The 21916-nt window shown below is 39.6% G+C and overlaps 1 protein-coding gene across 3 annotated transcripts in view; it reads right to left on the bottom strand.

Moving 5' to 3' along the window:
- Positions 1 to 19296, bottom strand: part of Anapc1 (anaphase promoting complex subunit 1) — an 80124-nt gene extending 60828 nt beyond the window's left edge. For 2 of the 3 annotated variants that reach the window (XM_076832849.1, XM_076832851.1), the window contains exons 1-12: positions 19066 to 19296; positions 17571 to 17807; positions 15952 to 16113; positions 11167 to 11218; positions 10875 to 10975; positions 9784 to 9866; positions 8727 to 8800; positions 6416 to 6561; positions 5879 to 6099; positions 4933 to 5142; positions 2140 to 2235; positions 12 to 102 (exon numbers count right to left, since the gene is read on the bottom strand). In XM_076832849.1, coding sequence (XP_076688964.1) covers positions 12 to 102; positions 2140 to 2235; positions 4933 to 5142; positions 5879 to 6099; positions 6416 to 6561; positions 8727 to 8800; positions 9784 to 9866; positions 10875 to 10975; positions 11167 to 11218; positions 15952 to 16113; positions 17571 to 17783 — 1449 coding nt within the window. In that variant the 5' untranslated portion in view covers positions 17784 to 17807; positions 19066 to 19296. Of the gene's footprint in view, positions 1 to 11; positions 103 to 2139; positions 2236 to 4932; positions 5143 to 5878; positions 6100 to 6415; positions 6562 to 8726; positions 8801 to 9783; positions 9867 to 10874; positions 10976 to 11166; positions 11219 to 15951; positions 16114 to 17570; positions 17808 to 19040 lie in introns of all 3 variants that reach the window. The other variant, XM_076832850.1, reaches the window with a different exon arrangement.
- Positions 19297 to 21916: the final 2620 nt, after the last annotated feature.

Raw genomic sequence — 21916 nt, 5'->3', positions numbered from 1 at the left:
CCTCCATTTACCTCCACTGGTGCTGCGTCCTTTGCATGTATGGTGGTGACGGAGCCGAAGATGAGCTGAGTTTTATCATTACTTTCTTGAAACTTAACACAACTAAATATTAAAAGGAAAAAAAGAAAGAAATGGATACATGTAACAACCTGCATGAATTCTAAGACTATCATATGAATGGAAAGACAGTCAAGTTACATGCTATAATAATTCCATTTGCCTGACATTCCCAAATGGCAAAATTTTCCATGGAGAACAAGTCTGCAGTTATTAGTGGCAACTTGGAGAGTGAGATGAGGGGTGGGGACTCAGGCATAACTACTAAGGGCGGCATAAAGGGATTCATAGGGTAATAAAGGCATTTTTTATTGTGATTGTGGGAACAGTACCACAAACTCTCACCTGAGAAAACTGCATGGAATCATAAACACATACATACACAAATGAGTTCTCTGTACGACTAATGAAGTCCTAAAGAAGGGTGTGGATCCTACTGACACCAGTTTCTTGGTTTTGATCGTGTATTATAGTCAAGTAGCATGTTACCTCTGTGGGGAGAAAGTGTACGGTACATAGGACCTCTCTACTATTTTGGAATTTCCTGAGACTAATAATTATTTCAAGATGAAAATACAAATAAATGGGTGAAAGATCTGAATAGATATTTCATTCAAGAAGATAAATGAGTTGCTCATAACCACACAAGAAGATACAAACCATCAGAAGGCATTAGGGAAATGCAAATTCAACCACGTCACATCCACTAGAATGGCTGCAAATAAAGACACTGACCATCTCCAGTGTGCTCCAAGAAAAGAGAAATGAACCTTCAAGTGCTGCTGGTGGGAATGTAAAATGCTGCAGCCTATTCTGAAATAACTTGGTAATTTTTAAAAAGTCAAACAAGAATTTACCATTCAACCCAATAATTCTCTTCCTAGGTAGCTACCCAAGAACAATGAAATCATATGTCCTTACAAAGACAGAAGATTCAGAGTGCCATAATTCACAGTGGCCAAAAAGTGGAAACAAACCACATATCCATGGTGAACAGATGGCCCCCCCTATGATACATCTGCACGGGAGACTAAGGGAACAGGAATGAAGTAGTTGTAAGAGTTGCAACACGGAGGATTCAAAAGATGTGGTACAAAGTGAAAAAACTGAACACAAAACAACAAGCATGCTTGTGTAATTCTACTTACATAAAATGTCCAGAAAAGACTGATCTATATTATAAAGGCAGAAAACCCACAGAGTGAGTGCATGAGATCTGGAATGGAAATAAGACTGTCCACAAACAGGCACAAGGGAATTGTGCTTTGGGTTTTTTTTGTTATTTCTTTAAATATTTTTTTAGTTGTAGATGGACACAATATCTTTATTATTATTTTTATTTATTTTTTTTTTTTAGAGAGAGAGAGAATTTTTTTTTAATATTTATTTTTTAGTTTTCGGCGGACACAACATCTTTCTTCGTATGTGGTGCTAAGGATCGAACCTGGACCGCACGCATGCCAGGCAAGTGTGCTACTACTTGAGCCACATCCCCAGCCCATCTTTATCATTTTTTAATGTAGTGCTGAGGATGAAACCCAGGGCCTCAACATACAAGGCAACCACTCTACCACTGAGCTACAACCCAAGCCCCTTGGGGTTTTAATCTCTATTTTTTATTTCATTTTAAGGGAATCTTTTTATGGTGACAGAAATGTTTAAAAACAGATTGTGGTGATGATTGCATAACTGTAAATATACTAAAATTCATTTAATTGTATACTTAAAACATGTTAATTTTACGATATATAAATAATACTTAAGAAAAAAGTAAGAGCTGGGGCTGTAGCTTAGTAGTAGGGCCCTTGCCTCACAGGTATGAGATCCTGGGTTTGATCTTCAGCACTACATAAAAATAAGTAAAAATACTGTGTCCATCTACAACTAAAAAAATTGTAAAAAAGAAAGAAAAGGTAAACAAGGGGCTGAGGATACAGCTCAGAGATAAAGTGCTTGCTGTGTACAATCAAGGCCCTGAGCTTAATCCCCAAAACCAAAAAAAAAAAAAAAAGAGAGAAAGGAAATAAGGGAAAAAGAGCCTAAAAGTATTTACACAGGAAAATGGGAAACACATGCACTTACCGTAGCTGCAGCTGCGACTCCACTAAAAAACACAAGAACTTCTGTCCACACAGGTCAGATGTAATGAACACTTTTGAGGCCTGTGAATTTTTCTCTCTGCAACAAAACATTAATAGACTGTCAGCACTGGTCCAAAAATCTACCTCAGTAACTTAAAAAAAAAATCTTTGAAAAAATTCTAAAAACAAATCTACAAACTACTTGGATCAAGCAATAATCTTGAAGACAAAAAACACTCATATGAATTAAACTTCACTCTCTACATATCTGATCAACCAACATTTCCTTCTCCCAAGGAGAAATCTAATCTCTCCACCTATGCCCCTTTCAGGTCCCTCACTCCATCAACTCTTTCCTCCCTCTGTATTTTCTAGGTTCTCCCTGCTTTGAGTATAGTCCTAGTGGCCTAGGTTCTCACATTAAAAGTCATGCAATAAAGAAAATGGACCAAGAGGCACCTGAAATCCCAGTTACTCAAGAGGCTGAGGCAGGAGGATAGAAAGTTTGAAGCTAGTCTGTGCAACTTACCAAATTTAGGCCCTGTATCAAATTTAAAAATAAAACTAAAAGGCTAAGGATATAAATCAGGGGAAGAGCACCCCTGAATTTAATCCCCCAATACTACCAACAGAACAAAACCAACAAAGGATGGCTGGGCATGATGGCATATACCTGTTATCCCAACAACTCAGGAGACTGAGGCAGGAGGATCACCAATTCAAAGCCAGCCTCAGCAACTTAGCAAGGCCCTAAGCAACTTTAAGAGACCCTGTTTCAAAAATAAAAAATAAAAAATGTTGCTCAGTTGTTAAGTGCCCCTAGGTTCAGTCCCTGGTATCCAAAAAAAAAAAAGATGGACTAAGGACTGGGGATACAAACCCTGAGTCTGATTCCCAAAACACAAAAAAAGAACAAAAAAGGGTGATAAACTAAATATCAGATGAAATAAAATTGGTATTATAGTTAGGTTGGATAAACACCAAGATATTTAGGGGTAAAATTTCATAAAGATGAATTTTATTTAACATAGTTCAGAGAAGCCAAAAATCTCCTTAATCCTTCAGACTCCCACTAGCTCACTCTGTAGCCTCATCCCCAAAGACAAACTCCCTGGAGTAGTCCACATGCCTGGGTTCGCTTTCTCAGCCCCCATTTACTTTTTCTACCCTGCTTCCCCCACCACCCTCCAAGACTAAAATATCTGGGCATGGTCACCCATGAACTCACTGCCCTCCAGGCACCTGCACTCCAAGCTTCAAGCTCCATTCTCCTAACCCTAGTGTGCCTTTCCTCCTGAAGTGGGCTTTCTGTGTGTTCTACGATGTTCCCTGCTGCGGCTCCCATCTGACCTCTCTTGCTGTGTCACTCTGCAGTAGCTTTGTTTCTTTTCACCCTAAACCCTAAGTTTCCAGGACTTTAGTCCTTACCCCTCTTCTGGGTTTTAACTGTTTGGAGGTCACAGGCCCCTGTGAGAATCTAATGACCTTAAGACTCGCTGCTTAGGAAAAGGCCCACCTGCCTCACACCACAGGATCACTCAACACTGCAGAGCTGAAGAAGCCCTGCAACTACCATACCAGGCCCGCAGGAACCACCTCGACACACTCCTTACAGCACAATGCACCTCTCCTGCCTCAGCCACCACTCACCAGCCACAGCTTCCCCGTTTGCTGCTATGCTCGCCCTGGGTCACAGCATACAAAGTGCTTCTTGCTGCTCTCACCAAAAAGAACAGCCGAGAAAGCAATCCTCTCCCAAGCTCCTCTTTCCCAGCCCTTTCCCTTCCCCTGGACAAATCAGAGTGGGAGGAACTGTGAATCCCTGAACATGCCTTGCTCACTTCTCAACTTCTGTTCTGAGCTCACCTGCCCAGGAAATGCCTATCCGTCTTTCCAAAACCCTACCAGCCTGGGTATCTGTCCCTCCTGTGCCACCACCCTTCAGTTCTCTGTCTCTCTTTCAAGGACAGAGATAGTAGCCTTGTTTGTTTGTTTTGTTTTATTTGTATTATTTAGGAATAGCAACTTATTGGCCTATTAATTAGCACACAATTGGCATATGGCCAAATCAATAAAAGAATAATTAAAGAGAACATAAAAGGAGAGAAAGATCACACAGAACAGAGGTCTGAGCTGTGTTTCCCAAAAACTGAGCTTACACTCAATGAAAGTGAGGGTAAAACTGAGGAAAATACTACAAAATTCCCAATTTCCTAATCTATTGAAATTAGCTATTTCTCTCTAAAATGTCAAACACCTCAAATCATTTTTACTGTTAAAAAAAATATTGGGGCTGGGGATGTGGCTCAAGCGGTAGCGCACTCGCCTGGCATGCGTGCGGCCCGGGTTCGATCCTCAGCACCACATACAAAGATGTTGTGTCCGCCAAAAAAAACTAAAAAATAAATATTAAAAAAATTCTCTCTCTCTCTCTCTCTCTCTCTCTCTCTCTCTCTCTCTCTCTCTCTCCTCTCTCTATCTTTAAAAAAAAATATCAAATGACAAAATAATTTTTTATGATCACTTCAATAACATTATATAAACTACTGAAACTTAGGCAGCCGTAACATAAATATCTACATGTTAATAACTTTTACATACAAAAAGGAAGCCTTAAGAAAAATGCCTATTTCCCACCCCACCTCTTTTGGAGGTGCTGGGAATTGAAGGCAAGACCTTGTACACACTAGACCAGCCCCTCCACCACCAAGATAGATCCCCAGACCTGATGCCAAGAATTTTCCAAGACTTAAAGCAATGCTTTTGTTTGAATATAAAATTACATATTCCAAACCTTATACTGGGAATTGGTTCTGTCCACAAATGATCAATGCAGAGTTCAGGAACAATTGGCTCTGTTTCTGGTGTAAGAAAGGAGCCATTAGAATTACTATTTGGAGAATGAGAAATACTGTGTCTCTTTGGAGATTGATTATGGCTTGAAAGGTTGAACCTTTGCACCCCTGAAAAAGAGTGCACTCCTAAGGCAGGAGAGTGAGCACGGCTGCAAATAAACAGAGAACAGAGAGCGTCACAATTGTGATTCAGGCTCATGTAGTACATATCTAATAACACTGCCCAAATCTCCACAGATGGTCACTCATGGCATAACCTCAATGAGAAAAGAAAAATGTTTTTTAACATTTCCATATTCTAAAGATTTAGAACTCCTGTTAAAATAATAAATACCTGTAAAACTAAAAATTCAACTTCTTCCTCAGAAAATGAATCGTTTATATTTTTAAAAAGGTCTAAATTATGTTCTCTATAGACAGATATACATATATGCATACTAACAAAACTATGTCCCAGAATCTTCACTGCTGATATGTATATCAGCAAAAATAGATACGTGTATATGTATATATGTGAGCAAAAACATATACATACTCACACATATATCTATATCACCAGATGGAGAGATAGACATGAAAATCAAAAGAAAAAAGAATTAATATAAATTAAAGCCAAAGAAACCTACCACCGTATTTTTAGAATTAACATTCATTAAACTGCTGCCACATAGTGGTAGAAACAAAATAATCTATGATGGCATAAATAGCTTCTAACCAAGACTCATCAAAGAAAAGTGACATAGTAGACTTAGGGAACTAAGTAAAGGTAGCACAACAGGGATTGTGGATATTTTCCCCTAAGAATATCCGAGACTTGTCAAGGGAAATTCAAAATCTTCCAAAACTAGAAAAGGAGGTATCTGTTTTGTGGGACCCTCAGTTCACCTTAGGGCTGCCATATTGGAAATGGAAGGTGAACGGGAGTGCAGACTGGGCGATGAGGTCGAGCGGCTCTGGCTGTGAATGGAGGAGTAATTCTGGAAAGGTGAAGCCACAGGGGAATCGCCTTTGGAGAGGCTTCTGAGATGAGCTGTAAGGGAGCTGCTACTGGCCACGTTCTGTGGGGTTCCTCCCTGATCAGAGAACTTTAAAACAACATTCTCTTCCTAAGTCAAAACAAAGGGGCAAAAAAGAGACAATAATTAGAATAAAAAGGAAGCTTCCTTATGAGAATGCAGGATACATGTAAGTTTAACTAAAGACATAACTTCTTTTTTTTTTTTTTTTTTTTTTTTTTGGTGGTGCTGGGGATTGAATCCAGGGCCTTGTTCATGTGAGGCAAGCACTCTACCAACTGAGCTATAGCCCCAGGCCAACTCTGTTTTTCCTAAAAAGCTCAATCTATGACACAAATGTGTCAGCCACAAACATGAGAAGGCGTTCAGTGTCATCTGTCTTCCCTATTAATGAGGGTGACATTACCTCTGGCTTGACCCTCCGGAGAGTCCACACAGAATGCACATTGTGAACAGCATCATAGGTCATGACAATGGAGGGGTCGATGTTGAGGAACACAATTTTCATTGCCTGATCTACAACATATTGCACCCGTGATGAACCAAAAAGACCTTAAATATAAAATAGAAACGAAAGTTAAGCTGGGCACAGGGGTGCACACCATTAATACCAGCTATTGACTGGGTAAGCTGAGGCTACCGGATCATAAGCTTGAGGTCAGCCTAGAAACTTTGTAAGACCCTATCTCAAAATAACAAATAAAGGACGGGTACAATTAAAACAAAATAAAATGTAAAATTAAATGAAAATAAAATAGAAGCAATCAAGTGTAGAACAATGGGCTTGATAAAACTGATAGTTGTGAACTGAGTTCTTAAAATTCCTAAAAGTAGGAGAAACCAAGCCAATTAAAGCACAAAACCCCATTAAATACTATGTAATCAGCCCTGAAATTTTAATAAGCTTACTATGGGCATCAACTTCCTTAAAAATACATCAAAAATGAAGTGCTACAAATTTCACCCTTATATACATACAACTAAATGTTGAGGATTTCTGACTCACCATCAAATTCATTGGCTAGATATAAAGAGTCCCAGACTCCTTCAACAACCTATTTCTAAATTGCAATTAACTATTTGCACAGTGTCACTTCTTACTGTACATACATATATATACACTTTCTTCTGTATATACCTGTCCTCTATAATAACTAATCAATCAGTGCTGAACAGTATACTACTGTTGCTGCCTTACAGGTTACACATGAAAAATGAGTGTTTTCTTACTAAGTTCAGCTTTTATGTCTCTAATACCATGGATTGGTTTCCATATCCTTATTTAACAGCTTACGTTGAAATGCTTTCCTCTCAGTTAAAATGTTAAAAAATAAAATTTAAATATTTTATAAAAATGATTATTTTATAAAGAAATGATAAAAAGTCATACATAATAATACCACTATCCTATTAATATGTTAGGGAGTTTTTCTTCTTGATTTTGTTGTTGTTGTGTTTTAAGAGTTGGGGTCTTGCTACACTGTCCAAGCTGGCCCCAAGCTCCTGGGCTCAAATGATCATCTTGCCTCAGACTCCCAAGTAGCTGGGAGTACAGATGCACACCACTATGCTAATCTACCTCACAAGGCTTTTATAAAATCAGAATCATACTGTATTCACAATTTTGAATCCTACTACTCATGATATCCCACATGCCATTCCTACGGTCATTAAATATTATTCAAAACCAGGATCAGTAACGACTATGTATCATTCAGTCAGAGATTCTAACATGTTTACTTAGGTTCTCAGCAACTTGTTATGAGTATAATATTAAAAAAAATCAACAAACTTTTTCTATAAAAGGCCAAAGAGTAAAATGTTTAGGCTTTTGAGCCCACATACTGATTGCACTGCAAAACCTTTTTTACAGTTGTCTTCAAAAAGGTAAAAACTTAGCCCAGCAACGTGTTGCACTCCTGTAATCCCAGCAACTGGGGAGGCTAAGGCAGGAGGATCACAAGTTCAAAATCAGTTTCAGAAACTTAGCAAAGCCCTAAGTAACTCAGCAAGATGCTGTCTCAAAATAAAAAATAAAACAGGCTGGGAATGAATGTAGTTCAGTGGTAAAGTGCCCCTGGGTACAATCCCCAGGACCAGAAAAATTTTTTTAAAGTAAAAACTATTCTTATATTATAAGCAGTATGAAAACAATCTGCAGACCAGATTTAGCCAATACACTCCAGTTTGCCAACCTGTAAAACAGAATATAATAGCCCCAGTGATATTTCAGAATATATAGTTGGAATAAAGCCCTAAAACTAAAAATGTCAAAGAATATATTTTTTCAGTCTTCATTATTTATGATTACCTATTATTAAAACTTATAGAATAGCATCTAGAAATACCTGTAGAAAAAGTTCTAAATCCCACTAAACTGTTGTTATGAATAGGGAAAGTGAAATCCTAAAATTCACACAGTACTGGCATAAGGCCCTACATTTTCAGTTCATGCAAGGATCATTTGTTAACTTACTAATTATTAAGGAACAGAGTCAACTCCAGATAGGTTAATAAATACAACAGTACTGTTCTTTGATTTACATGCCTTATATTTACTAAAATAGCTACTAAACAACTGGTATCATGGTCTTCAAGTTTGTGTTAATATGAAATACCTTTATAATGAAAAAGTTACTCTTGTATCATGCTTATTTCCATCCCTCACCTAAAGTCAAAAGAGAGTCTTTATGAAAAAAATATAAAAAAACACTTACTTCCAGATTTATAAACAAGTGGAGTTATTTCATCTAGGGGATGCAGCATGCTGAACATAGTAGGTAATGGTTCTCTAGCAATAAACAAATACACAATCAATCATCAACACAAAAAGAGTATGTGCAAAAATTTTGCAATTTCCTTGCAAAGGAATATCTTCTCCAGATTACATAAGCAACTAGAAATCTACCATCTCAAAAGGCAACCCAAACTTTACTATTTTTCCGTGTTTTCTATTTCATTCCTAGAGATCTCTCTTCTAATAGTAGTTCTACACTTACAGAGAGGGGAAACTATAACCCTCACTATAACCCAGGGAATGTCTGGCCAACAGCAGTCACTATAGAACCCAGAGAGTAAAAGACTTAAAGTCATCTTTTCATTGAGCTTTCTTGGTAGCTGTGTGACTGTAGCAGCCAAGAAAGAAACTCGGCCCTCTATACCTTTTTACAAATGGGTGTACTTAGGGGGAAAAAAAGAAGCAGTAAAACTACATCAAGTAAACAGAAGTTCACATTTGTTAAATATGACTTTGAAATAAAGGGGGAAAAGGTTTTCTTCTATCAGAACAGAAAGAAACTAAAATCTGTAAGCAATTTTCTTAAAACTCAGCAAGTGTCTGCTTTTTGCCCCACACTATGGCAGGTGCTGTATGTTCTTGCCCTTCAGTGAACAACACTTAGAGAAAGACAAAGTCAGCAGTCCATGAATAACCATCTACCATTTACTGGGCACTAATATACACTACTAGGTCCTATGTCAGTGTGCATAAATCCAAGAGGTAAATGACAGTATTCCTGTAGTAGACATGGAAACTAAAGATTAGAAAGCTCTAATCATTTGCCCACAGTAACACAAGGAAAAAACTGCACAGCTAAGAACTGAGACTCATTATTAATATATCTGCTCATTCAAATTTACTTCAGGGGTGGGTGGAGCTGTAGATAATTAAGTGCCAAGTAAGTAGAGCTGCTAAATGTACAATACTGACTTCAGAGAACTTTGGGGTTAGCAATTTTACCTCAAAACCAAGTGTGAACTCAGTCAAATGAATACCTGGGTGGACCTGGAGGGACCTCATGTGACGAGCTGCTTCGTTCGAACAACAATCCATATTTTGTGGGCCAAACATTTGCAACCTGTCATGCAAATGGTGGGAAAAGGCACAAGTAAGAGAACCTACCCTTTCTTTAAAAACTGTCTTTAGGAAACATGACAGAACATTGGATTTTCCTTCAATAAGAACTTTACAAAATAAGATGATCACTAGCTATAATTTTTTTAAAAATGTAATTCTTGGACTGGGGATGTGGCTCAAGCGGTAGCACGCTCGCCTAGCATGCGTTCAGCCCGGGTTCGATCCTCAGCACCACATACAAAGATGTTGTGTCTGCCGAAAACTAAAAAATAAATATTAAAAAAATCTCTCTCTCTCTCTCTCTCTCTCTCTCTCTCTCTCTCTCTCTCTCTCTCAAATAAATAAATAAATAAAAATTTAAAAAATGTAATTCTAACAAGCAACTCTTGGATAAAAACAAATCTAAGGAATAATTCAATGTGAAATTCCTGCCGGTGGCTAATATCAAAATGACAATGTGATAAAATTTTAACCATAACACTAGGCATTAAAAATATAAGCAGCTTTGGAAAAACCAGTCTGTCACTTGCCTTATTTAACAGAAGCAAAATGATAACTTTCATTCTGTATCAGGGATTGAACCCAGGGGTACTTGACCATTGAGCCACATCCCCAGCTCCATTTTATTTTTTGTTTTAAGGCAGGATCTCACTAAGTTGCTTAGTGTTCAATAAGTTGCTGAGGCTGGACTCAGATTTGAGATCCTCCTGCCTCAGCCTCCCGAGTGCTGCAATTACAGGCATGCACCAACATGCCTGGCTCAAAATAGTATTTTTAATATTATTTAAACTGACAAAAACTTCTCCAAAAAAACCTTCATAATTCACTTCATTAACTTATTTCTTATGCAAAGAACAGAAAAATGGTAAGCCATTAAAGCTACTAAAACTTAAATTATTTTGACTAAAAATAGCATTCTTGATTATAAGACATAAAAGATCTCTGAAACCAATTAATTTAAGACTGCTCTCCAACAAAACACACAAAAAACTAAAACATTCAAGTTTACCTGAAACGGTAAGGAAGCTATATAATCCTTCCCTTCTATGCTATGCATGTTAATACATGAGCTCTGCAATATACAAATGCATTTCTCTACTTCATGTCTACCTGAAAAGAAAGCACACAACATTTTGGAGGGGGTTCTGCTGAAGAGTTCAACTTGATAATACAAACATTCTTATGCACAATATGAAAGTGCTTAGCTTAAACCATTACCATGACTATGCATTTTGAATGAAAAAAAATGAGATAAACATTTGGAATCATCATAAGAAATAAAATTTCAAAAAGAAACTTACTGTAGGTCTTTTCAGACTTATCCTGTGATATAATGAAGTCACACCACAATGCCTAAAATCAAAACAAAATGCTTACCTAAGAAAAGTGAATCTAAGTAATAATCTATTAACTAATGGCATCTAAATAATAATGAAAATACCTACCAAATACCTTTCTCTCTCCTCACCTCAAAACATATACCATAAGAAAACACAAAATTAGACTAATGATAAGTATTATAAAGAAAGATAAAACATGTTTATAATTAAATTTTATGGAAAGAGAAGACAAAAATCAAAAAACCTACTAGACAGAAGCCTTGCAGCAAAAATTCAAATCCCGGCTCAGGCTGTATTACAGCCTGTATCCTATACAAAGCTGAAGGTATTTACCAACTGATTCTAAACTCACATTAGAAAAAAATATTTAGAAAAAACTAAGACTTTTTTTTTGGGGGGGGGGGGTAACTGGGGATTGTACCCAGGGGACTCTACCAGAATCAGATCTTTTTAATTTGTTTATTCTGAGTCAGGATCTCACTATGTCGTCCAGGCTGGTCTCAAACTTTGTGATCCTGCTGCCTCAGCCACTTGAGTAGCTGGGATTAAGGTGTGCACCACCACATCCAGCACATCTTTCTTTCTTAAAGGACCACTGTATAAAATATCAACTAGGAAAAACCATTAAACTTTAACTGGCATGCTCAACAATCCCTGAACTTATTTAATGGCATGTCTGTGTTTTTTAACTTTGCTAAAATGTACACAATATAAAATCTGCCATTTTAGCCACACAATTCAGTGGCATTAAATAGAGCCACAACTGACGCAACCTCGCCATCACATGTCCATAAATTTTGTTCACCCACATCAGAAACTGCTTGTTAAACAAAATACTCTCCTTTCTCACCCTCACCCAGCCTTTGCTCCACCCTGCCTATGGATCTGCCTATGACTGGCACCTCATACAAGGGAACCTTCCAATATTTTCCCTTTGCATCTGGTATATTTCATTGAGTGTAATGTTTTCAAGCTTTAACCGGGTGGTGGCATGCATCAGTTTCTCTTACCATTGTAAACTTGAGTACTATTCCCCCAGGTGCATATGCCACATTCTGTTTACCCATTCATCTATCCAGGGGTTGCATGGGTTAAGCTTGCCTTTTGGCCACTGTGAATGATGCAAGCCTCTGCTGCAGTCCCTATTTTCTTCATGTAGACACCTAGAAGTGGAACTGCTGAATCACAGGGTGATCCTGCATGTAACTTTTTGAAAAAAGACCACAAGCCATTTTCCACAGCAGCTTTTTTACATTCCTAACAGTAATGCACAAGGATTCCAATTTCTGTTCAGTCTCAATAATACTTTTTTTTATTATTTTTGCTCACTCCCAACCTAATGTATGTAAAGTGGCATCTCACACTTGCAGTTTGTTTTTTGCCTAGTGACCAGTGATACTTAACAAATTCTGATGTGCTTATTAGCCAATGGTACATCTTTAGAGTAATGTCTATTTAAGTCCTTTTGCCCATTTTTTAATTGGATTTTTTTTTTGTTTAAATGGTAGGAGTTTTTAATAGCATTTTTATTAAATGAAAATTCACAAATAAAATACACGTTGGAACTGCGCTTCAATCTCAAATGTCCAAAATCAATACTGCCCCTATTATAGCTTCAACTTCCATTCAATCCTAGCTTCTTGGTCTCTAAAAGTAACTATATTAACATCTCTTTTATCCTTGATCTCTAAGAGCTCACCAGCCCTTTTTCTAACTCCCTCAGCTTTATCACCTATCTTCTCTTTCCTCAAGGCACCAACCTCTTTCAACAGAACTACCACAAAATAATAACCCTAACCAGCCTCACTACTCTCTAGTCACTCCTGTATATTGCCACCAAACTCATCTCTTCTTTTTTTAAAATATTTATTTATTTTTAAGTTTTAGGTGGACACAATATCTTTATTTTACATTTATTTGGTGCTAAGAATCGAACCCAATATCTCGTGAATGCCAGGTGAGCACTCTACCACTGAGCCACAACCCCAGCCCCCTCATCTCTTCTTAAGACTACAAAACTAATCTAAAAATCCTTGTTGGTTTAAAAAATCCATTTAAAAATCTCTTGCAGGCTCCGTTCTGCATACAGCTTAAAATCCAAATTCTTTGATTTGATACAAGCCTAAATCTACCCAGTACCCACCTGCCTCTCTCTATACCCTCAAGTGTACTTTTGAACTTAGCCTTAGTTATGTTTTCCACAATTCTTTTTGCTGAGATTTCTTTTTGCCTAGAATCCCCTTCTTTCACCAATTTCCAACTCAAATGTCATCTTCTTTGAAAATCCCTCCTTCAGATCTCAGCGCTTTGGATTCTCATCACACTGTGGATATACAGTTACTATACAGCCATAGCTATAGCACTTAAGTTATTTGCTGATCAGCCCACTTTCTAGGCTACAAGCCTTTCAAAAGCAGAAACTGTATTCATCTTTGTAGCCCCAGCACCCAGCACCATGTCTGTAACACTAAACACCAGTAGGACCAATAAAGAATGAACAGGGCTGGGGATACAGCTAAGTTAGTAGAGTATTTGCCTCCCTTGCACAAGGTCTGTGTTCAATTCCCAGCACCACCAAAAAAAAAAAAAAAAAAAAAGAACAAACAGAATATGAGTCACACATACCTGCTAATATTCCTTAACCAAATAAAAAATTATCTTTCTCCGCACTAGCAAGAAGACTAACAATACATTTTCCAGAACAAAAGGACTGAAATTCCAAATCTTATGATTACACTTAGAAGTGATATTAGTATAAAAGAGACTTTAAGATAAAGGAGATAACTATACCTCCATGGAACCCAGCAAACAAGCAACTGTTCCTTGGAGAAATTAAGATGGGAACAATGAAGCTAAAAAAACTATTTGAAATTCACTTTTCACATTTATACTCTGTGGGTTACATGGGAGAAAATTTACCTTTAAAAAATATCAGTGACTTAACATTCCTGGATAGATGCTTTCACATCTGCCCTCAAATTATGGAATAATTCAGTCTGTACTTCCAAATAAATAGAGCGCAATGCTCATCAAGAATAATTAATAGAAGGAGAAGGGTATAGCAGTGTCAAAGCACAAAGATTTCAGTATTTATAAATGAGGAACTTCATATCAGCCAAAGCCTCCCGGCAATGGCCCAACCTCTAATTCTAATTCTAATTGTACATGGATTAAGTTTTTCTCCTAATTTTTTAATTCTAAAACTTTTCAGTAAGAAAAGTTAAAATAATACAGTCAATATCTGTTTCACCTAACCCAACAACCATAACATTTTCCCCTATTTGTCTATGTATGTACATTTGTGTACTAGTGGGATTGAGAGGAAGATCGGTGACTACTTAAACTGCACAACACATCATGATACTTCGTCCCTAAATACTACTTGTGACTTCCTAAAAATAAAGATGTTCTCCTATAAAACCACAAAACTATCATCCCTCCTAAGGGAGGAAAAAATTCTTTAATATCATCTAACATCCAGCCCCTTCTCAGTTTTCCCATTTCCCCACTCCCTTCAAAAATCTAGGAGTCAACCAGAGCTCATTTAGCAGGATTCAAAAACACTGCATTTAGTGATGTTCCTTGAGTCTCTTCATTTAGAATAGTCCTCACCATTTTTCTTTCTCACAGAATGACTTTCTTAAAAAGATCAGAATGCAGGCGCTCCTATATTCTGGTTTGTCTGCTAATTTCTTCATGGTGTTTTTCTCTTTAAATTTTTTATTATGAAAAATTTCAAATATATTCCAAGTAAACACAGTAAGATAATGAATTTCCCTCAGCCAGCTTCAAAAATTACCAACCTTCAGACATTCTTACCTCACCTGTAGCACCAACACACCCATCTCATGCTACTTTGCAATGTGATCCTCTAGTCCTCACCTGTCTATAAACTAGAAATTAGGACTAAATATTCAGTTAAATACTCTGGGGAAGAACACCTGGAGAATGACACCACGTACCTTACTCTAGGGCACACAATGTCCCTCTTCCTGTTGTTAGCCATGCTCCAGTCCATCAGGTGGTTGAGGTGGAGATCAATAGACAACTCCAAAATAGAAGTACATTTCTTCCCTTCCATTTAGCAAGGAATCCACAGGGTGACAACCTTACTGTCATGTATGACCCTTTCATGCAACAGTGCTAACACCATCTACAATCTTAGCTGAACCAATTATTACACTAGAGGTTATGAAATAGTGATATTTTAATTCTATCACTTCTTCTACATGTACTTGCTGGAATTCTCCATCAACTAGAGATGGACTGCATGTCTTCCTGAAAAGACACAGCAAATGCTTAATTCCTTCCCTTTATTCACCATTTTTTTTTTAGAAGAGTTAAATGTAAAAGCCAACTGCAGTGGTAGTAAATTAATTGTTTTCTTTTTCTTGTACTATAAATGCCACAATTTTTATTTATTCCTTATGTTACAATCAATTATAATAATGCATTTTAAAATATTTTCATATCCTTAACAGATTTTTGTTGACAATAACAAATTGAAGTTCTGAAGAATAATACTGAGCCACTGTCACTGGCAAAGGATAGAGTACAAAAAAGTAAGGATACATAAAATGAAATTTTTATTTTCCTGCTATTATGTTTACTACATGTTAAAATGTACCCACAGCTGCTGGGAACTTCATACTGTTATCATTTCTGTTAAATTTTGAAACAAAAGCTTTTTTGAAAAAACACATGTATTAAATATTCAATCAAATGTCAGAATTCAAATCAACTCACCTGCTGAACAGGACTGTCAACAGTAAATGCTTTATAAACAGCCAATGCCTGGCTTTTACTTCCTTTGCTCCAAATCACCATATTTCCCGCCACATAGAGTTCCTCATCATAGTCTGCTTCATCTCCAATTTCACTGACGCCTTTCCTTAACTGCCAGCTTTCCTTTAAAATCAACACATATAAGACATGTTCAAGCACTCTTTTTGCTTTTTCAATAGCCTGGAGCAAGATTTATTTGTCTGAGGAGTTAAACTCAATATAGCCCAACTTCTCAGAGGTTTGGTGCACTAGTGAACAGAGGATAGAGTACACAGGGTGTAATATATCTTACAGGATTTTCAGAAACAAAAATTCACTCAACAATTCTCTATATTATATGTTTTACATTATACCCCTGTATTATTCTCCCAAAAAGTAAACAAGCAAAAACTAAAGCTTCCCTAGAGATCAAAAAAGAAAATCATATCCTTGGGAGACTAAATAGACAGATTAGGTGTACACAGGGTGTGAAGAGGGCAAGTGAGGTGCACAGAGCATCACTGGGGAGTTCACACACAGTGCAGACTTCCTGCTCCACGGCTGCAAACATTCACCTTCCCTCCCTTGTCCCAGCCATAAATAAGTGGAAGAAAGAAAGGGTGCCTGTAATCCCAGTGACTCAGGACACTAAAGCAGAAGCATCACAGGTTCTAGGTCAGCCTCAGCAATTTAACAAGACCCTATTTCAAAATAAAATACAAGAAGGGCTGGGAATGTAGCTCAATTGTAAAGCACCCTTGGGTTCAAACCTCAGTACTGCATTAAAAAAAAAAAAAAAAAACTTTTTCAAAGAACTACTGTACTATCTGTTTTGGGGTTTGTTTTTGTTTTTAAAGCTGCTGAACAAGACTTAATATTGAGATTTGCTCCCTGGTGAGACCCTCCAGGCCAACAGAGCAGGTCTGGGGGAATCGCCTCTATTTTCTGCTTTCTTATGAGTGAGACAGGATCTTGCTAAGTTGCCCAAGCTGCTCTAGAACTCAAAATCCTCCTGCCTCAGCCTCTTGAGTAGCTGGGATTATAAATATCTTCTTATATAACAGTTCCCTCTCCTCAGAAACATATAAGTGAGGGCTGGGGTTGTGGCTCAGCAGTAGAGCACTCACCTAGCATGTGTGAGGCACTGGGTTCGATCCTCAGCGCCACATTAAATAAATAAATAGATAGATAGATGAATAAATAAATAAAGCTTTGTGTCCAACTACAACTAAAACAAATATTTTTTTTAAAAAAAGACACATGTAAGTGATTAACTGCAGCGACCATTTCTAATGTCTACCATTTAATCATCAAATAACACAAAATCTAGTTTCCACATATTAACAAAAATGCTTAAAAAGAACCATAATCACAATAATGATTCTCAGTATAAAATCACAAGCTATACAGTATGTCTAAAACTAGCAGTTAAGACACTATCATTTAGTACATTGTTATTTTAGCATTGACTGAAATTACAACACCTTAGCATTTACCCTGAAGTAGCACCTTACTCTTTTCTCAGCTGCATCGAGGTAGCCTTAAATTTCAAGATTATATTACTCAACATTTCAAAAATACAATGAGAATCTTCATGGCACCTTGTGTTTCTCGTGGATTGTAACCTCCTGAAGAGATCCCACCAAGCCAGCTGCACCATCAGAAGACCATAGCTCAGAAGCCGGCTGCAGCTGGCGAAGCTGAAGGTTCAAAGCATTAGGGTGGTGCTTGCAGTGGTCTCGACCAAAAGGAACAAATTCTTGCAAATCTCCGGCTGCAATCATTGTTGCCCTTTCTTCATAGAAGTTCGACATGGGTTCCCGATATCAACATTATTTCTGTATAGATTCAAACACATCTGGTCAGCTTTTAGAATCAAACCAGTTTATTTCTACAAAGACATGGAGGAGTTGTGGTGAAAACATACCACTCTTACTTCCCAAACACTTCCATATGGAGTGACAGTGGGTAAAATCTTAACACTGTATAATAAATTTTATAGTACAGGTGTCAGTTCTGTCCTTGAGACAACATCCACAACAGAAATGGGTTTCATAGCATAACATTTAAGCTGTGCAACCCTCAAACGCAGAACTCGAAATACTTGATGTCAGCACTACAAAGAGCCCTTAGCACGACTGAAACAGCACTCAAGAAAAACAAAGTTTAACCGAATTTGACTTAAGATTCTCACCTGAGGTCTGTTTGGCGTCACTTTGAATTGCTGCACAAACACCTCAAAGCCTCTGTAATTTCTATACAGCTCCCCTAGAGCCACAAAGTTATTTCACTATAAATGTTATGCCTGAGATAATTATGGCATGAAATATGGCACAAGTTCTTTGCTCCACGTGCTAGAAAATCAGTATTGAGAACACTAGATGTGGGACAGAACCTAAAAAGCATCTTATAAAACTTACAAGAATTTCAAACTTCACCTGGCCTTCCTATCTTCTCAACAAAAAGAACCAACATTAAAGAACTTGGGACTTTATCCAACTTTAGTCGTGCAGTTTTCTAATGTATTCTCTTAGAACCTGAGAGAAAACTGCAGAATTTTTATTTGTATTGTATTAGCCTTATTTTTTACAGCATGGTATTTTTTTTTTTTTGTTCTGATTAGGGCAACGTATTTAATATTTTTACAGTAACCCAAGCTTACTTTACAAATGCGTCAACAATTTAGGCAACATAAACAGCTACAGTAAGAGGAGTAAGTTGATGCGGTGTCAATCAAAACCTCAGCACTGATGACTAGAGCAAAAACTACCGCGCCAAAAAAGGACACCCCCATCCAGAGCGGGGATCTGGAGCCGTGTCTCCATAGAGGGCAGAGCGCCCGGCCTTTCCCGGGTGATGGAAGCCGCAGGCTTCGCAACTCAGCCTCCGCACGCCGGCTCCGAGCCCTGGTCCAAAGGCCCGGGCCGCACCCGGCTCGGCGAAGCCAGGCGCGCCCCGGAGAGCGCGACCCTGGGGCGGGAAGCCCCTTGGCCCCCCCCTCCGGGTCCCACCCCTGCGGTCCCCGCGCGAGCCCCTCGGGGCGGAGGCGAACGTCAAGGCGCGCGACCCACCCGCTAGCGGCGGCGCGGCCCGCACCTGTAGGACTCGGGACGCGTCAGGCGCGGCGAGCCCCGGCCCCTCCCCGGAGGCGCGGGGACCGAGGAAGCCCGAGGGCAGCGGCAGAGCGGTCGGGGTGACTCCTCGGCCGCCGCAGCTTCTCATCCCCTCTCCCTCCCCTATTCCGGAAGGAGAACGGGCAACGGCAGTACTAGACTATTAACGACAGGCAGGCATGCGAGACGTTCAAATGGACGCGTCCATCTTGGCCTTCCCGTCCTGCCTCGCGCCGGGGCGGGGCGTCGCGGAAGGCGGGGCGTCCGCGGCCCTGGAGCCTGCGCAGTAGCGCGAAGGTGGGCCCGCCCAACTCGCGCCCGACCGCCCCTTTCACAGTTGAGCTGGGCCGCGGCCTCTGCTGGCTCTGAGCACCCTGGCACCGCTGCAGGCATCCAGAGATCCTGTCCTGCGTGTGTCGCCGGAAGCCTGAGCTGCCTCCTCACTCAGTGAGATGGTTTTTATGGCTGGTTTTGCTTCAGCCTACTGATCCCAATGGAAGTATGTGCCTCCAGACAGGGTGGGAGGGCGAGGGAGATGGCTGCTATTCTCTCTTTGCCTGTGCACTATAACCCCGTGGGATCCAGACTTTGATTGGCAGGAGGAGTGCAGTTTCCGAAGTTCGCAGACTTTCCAGGCTTTCATCTTAGGAAGCCCAGCTTTATCCCTCCCTCCCTCCGTCCAGTGGGTCCACCTATAACGATCACAGTTTTGAGAGCTAGAACTCTTTCTTGAACTTCATGTCCCATTGCCTGAATCTCTAGGGTCAGAGTATATTGCCACGAACCAGGCACTGTATCCCAAACCTGGGCTGGGAATGTAGCTCAGTGGTCAAGTGCGAGGAGGGGGAGGGGGAGGGGGAGGGGAGGATTAATTGGAGTATTTTATTTTACTACTCCTATTATCTAACAGATAAAGTTCTAATTCTTTACTCAAAATGTAAGGTTGGCTGGAATTTGTGTCTTCACTTAAAAGTGTTTACTGAGATTCCCCAAACACACCTTGCTCTTCATCGCCTTGATATCTTGATTAATTCCTTGCCCTTATCTCAAATGCCCCTTATTGGAAAATATGCACTTAAACTCAAAATTTTTTGCGTAAACTGGGTTTTCATTTTAGACATTTATCTGAAATCAAAATATTCCTAGAATATCCTGGCCTGAGGATACAGAGGACAAATTAACAATCTTCCCACATGCTCTTATCCTTAATCTGCTCCTTCCCACAGGCTTCACCTTCCTTCAATGTCCCTTTCTACCCCCACCAGGATTTTCTGGAAAAACCTGCAGCAGCTGGACACACCTCAGTTATCTCTCAGTTTCTCTTCCTCACCAGTTTCCATAACCCCTACCTTGTGCCCCACCTCAGCCACCTGGGGCCTGCCTGCATCTCCACCAGCCTCCAGGGCCCTACCAGATGGCATGTGCCGCAGAAAGCCAGGCCCTCTCCCCTGAACGCACTGTGCAGCCAAGCCATCGCCCCACTCCCTGATTCTGGTTTCTCCCGCAGAGAGAAGATATTTATCCAGACTTGGATAAATGGCTTCCCTGTGGGGTGTGTGTGGGCGCTGGCTTCTGAAGAGGCCAACAGAAACCCAGATACAAAGCAAACTTTGACCAACAAGAACAGGCAGAAAGGAACCAGACTTAATTAAATTCTCTTTCTTCTCCCTCAGTGGACTATTCTAAGGCATGGTCTGTCTGCACAGACTATCCGAAGATATCCTGTGTGACCTAGTGGTCAGCCCTGTCCAGCAGTGTGCAAAATTTGGGGCATTCTGTTGTGAAGCAGCAGCCAGAATGATATTGTCATCCTTCCCTTCCATATTTCCCCTGTCCATTCTCTGTCTTGGGCTAAAGCAGCTGCATTCCTCTTTGTTTCCAGCCCTATTTCTAGGGAACTGAGGTAGCCCTGTCTACAGTCTTATACCACTGCCTGTCCAGGGTCTGAAGCAGAGTCACCAAAAAATTTCCCCCAGCTGTCACTCCTGGGCATTCCCTTCTCTGCTCAAAGAGTTCTCTCAGGGTGCCTCTGTGGCCTTGACTGCCATTGTCCTCTCTGAGGACTTGAAGGTCTACACTGATCTTTCCCCTTCACTGCTCCCAAGGCTCTTAATCCTTCAAGTGCCAGAGCAGTCGCTGCATTTCCTGCAGGTGGCAACTGAGGCCCTGCCCCTGCAGCACTCCTGCATTGTGAGCAGCCCTGCCTGCCTGCCTGGCTCCAGAATGCAAAAGTCTCTTAAGAAAGCAAATATTCTCAGCAACTCCAGTGGCTGAGGCAAATTCAAGACCAGCCTCAGCAACTTAAGGAAGACTCTATCTCAACAATATTCTAAAAGGGGGTGGGGGGCAGGGAATGTAGCTGAGTAGTACAGAGCCTCTGGGTTCCACCCCCCAGTCCCTCACCCACCTCTGAAAAAAGAAAGCAGATCCTTCTACACGTGCCACTACTGTCTCCCCTGGTGGAGGAGATCCTCCTAACCCTCTCATAGTCTACCAAACAAGCATGGATGACCTTTATCAAGGGTCCTGAGGTTGCATCTTGGATACAGATCTAGATAGATACACCATCATAAAATAGACTTCTTTTACCTCTACAATGAACACTGCAGAAAACTAAAGAAAGAAAGAAGAACTTAGAAGATGGAAAGATCTCCCATGCTCTTGGATAGGCAGAATTAACATTGTCAAAATGGCCATACTGCAAAAAGCGTTATATAGATTTAATGGAATACCTATTAAAATCCCAATGATGTTTTTTTAAAAGTCAATTAAAAACATTTTTTAAACAAATAACACACTGAAAAAAAATCCCAGTGATGTTCTTCATAGAAATA

This window comes from Callospermophilus lateralis, chromosome 14 (assembly GCF_048772815.1).
Source record: "Callospermophilus lateralis isolate mCalLat2 chromosome 14, mCalLat2.hap1, whole genome shotgun sequence".
Classification (NCBI taxonomy): Eukaryota; Metazoa; Chordata; class Mammalia; order Rodentia; family Sciuridae; genus Callospermophilus; species Callospermophilus lateralis.
The sequence above is the reverse complement of the archived record's forward strand: the minus strand, read 5'-3'. Positions and strand labels throughout refer to the sequence as shown.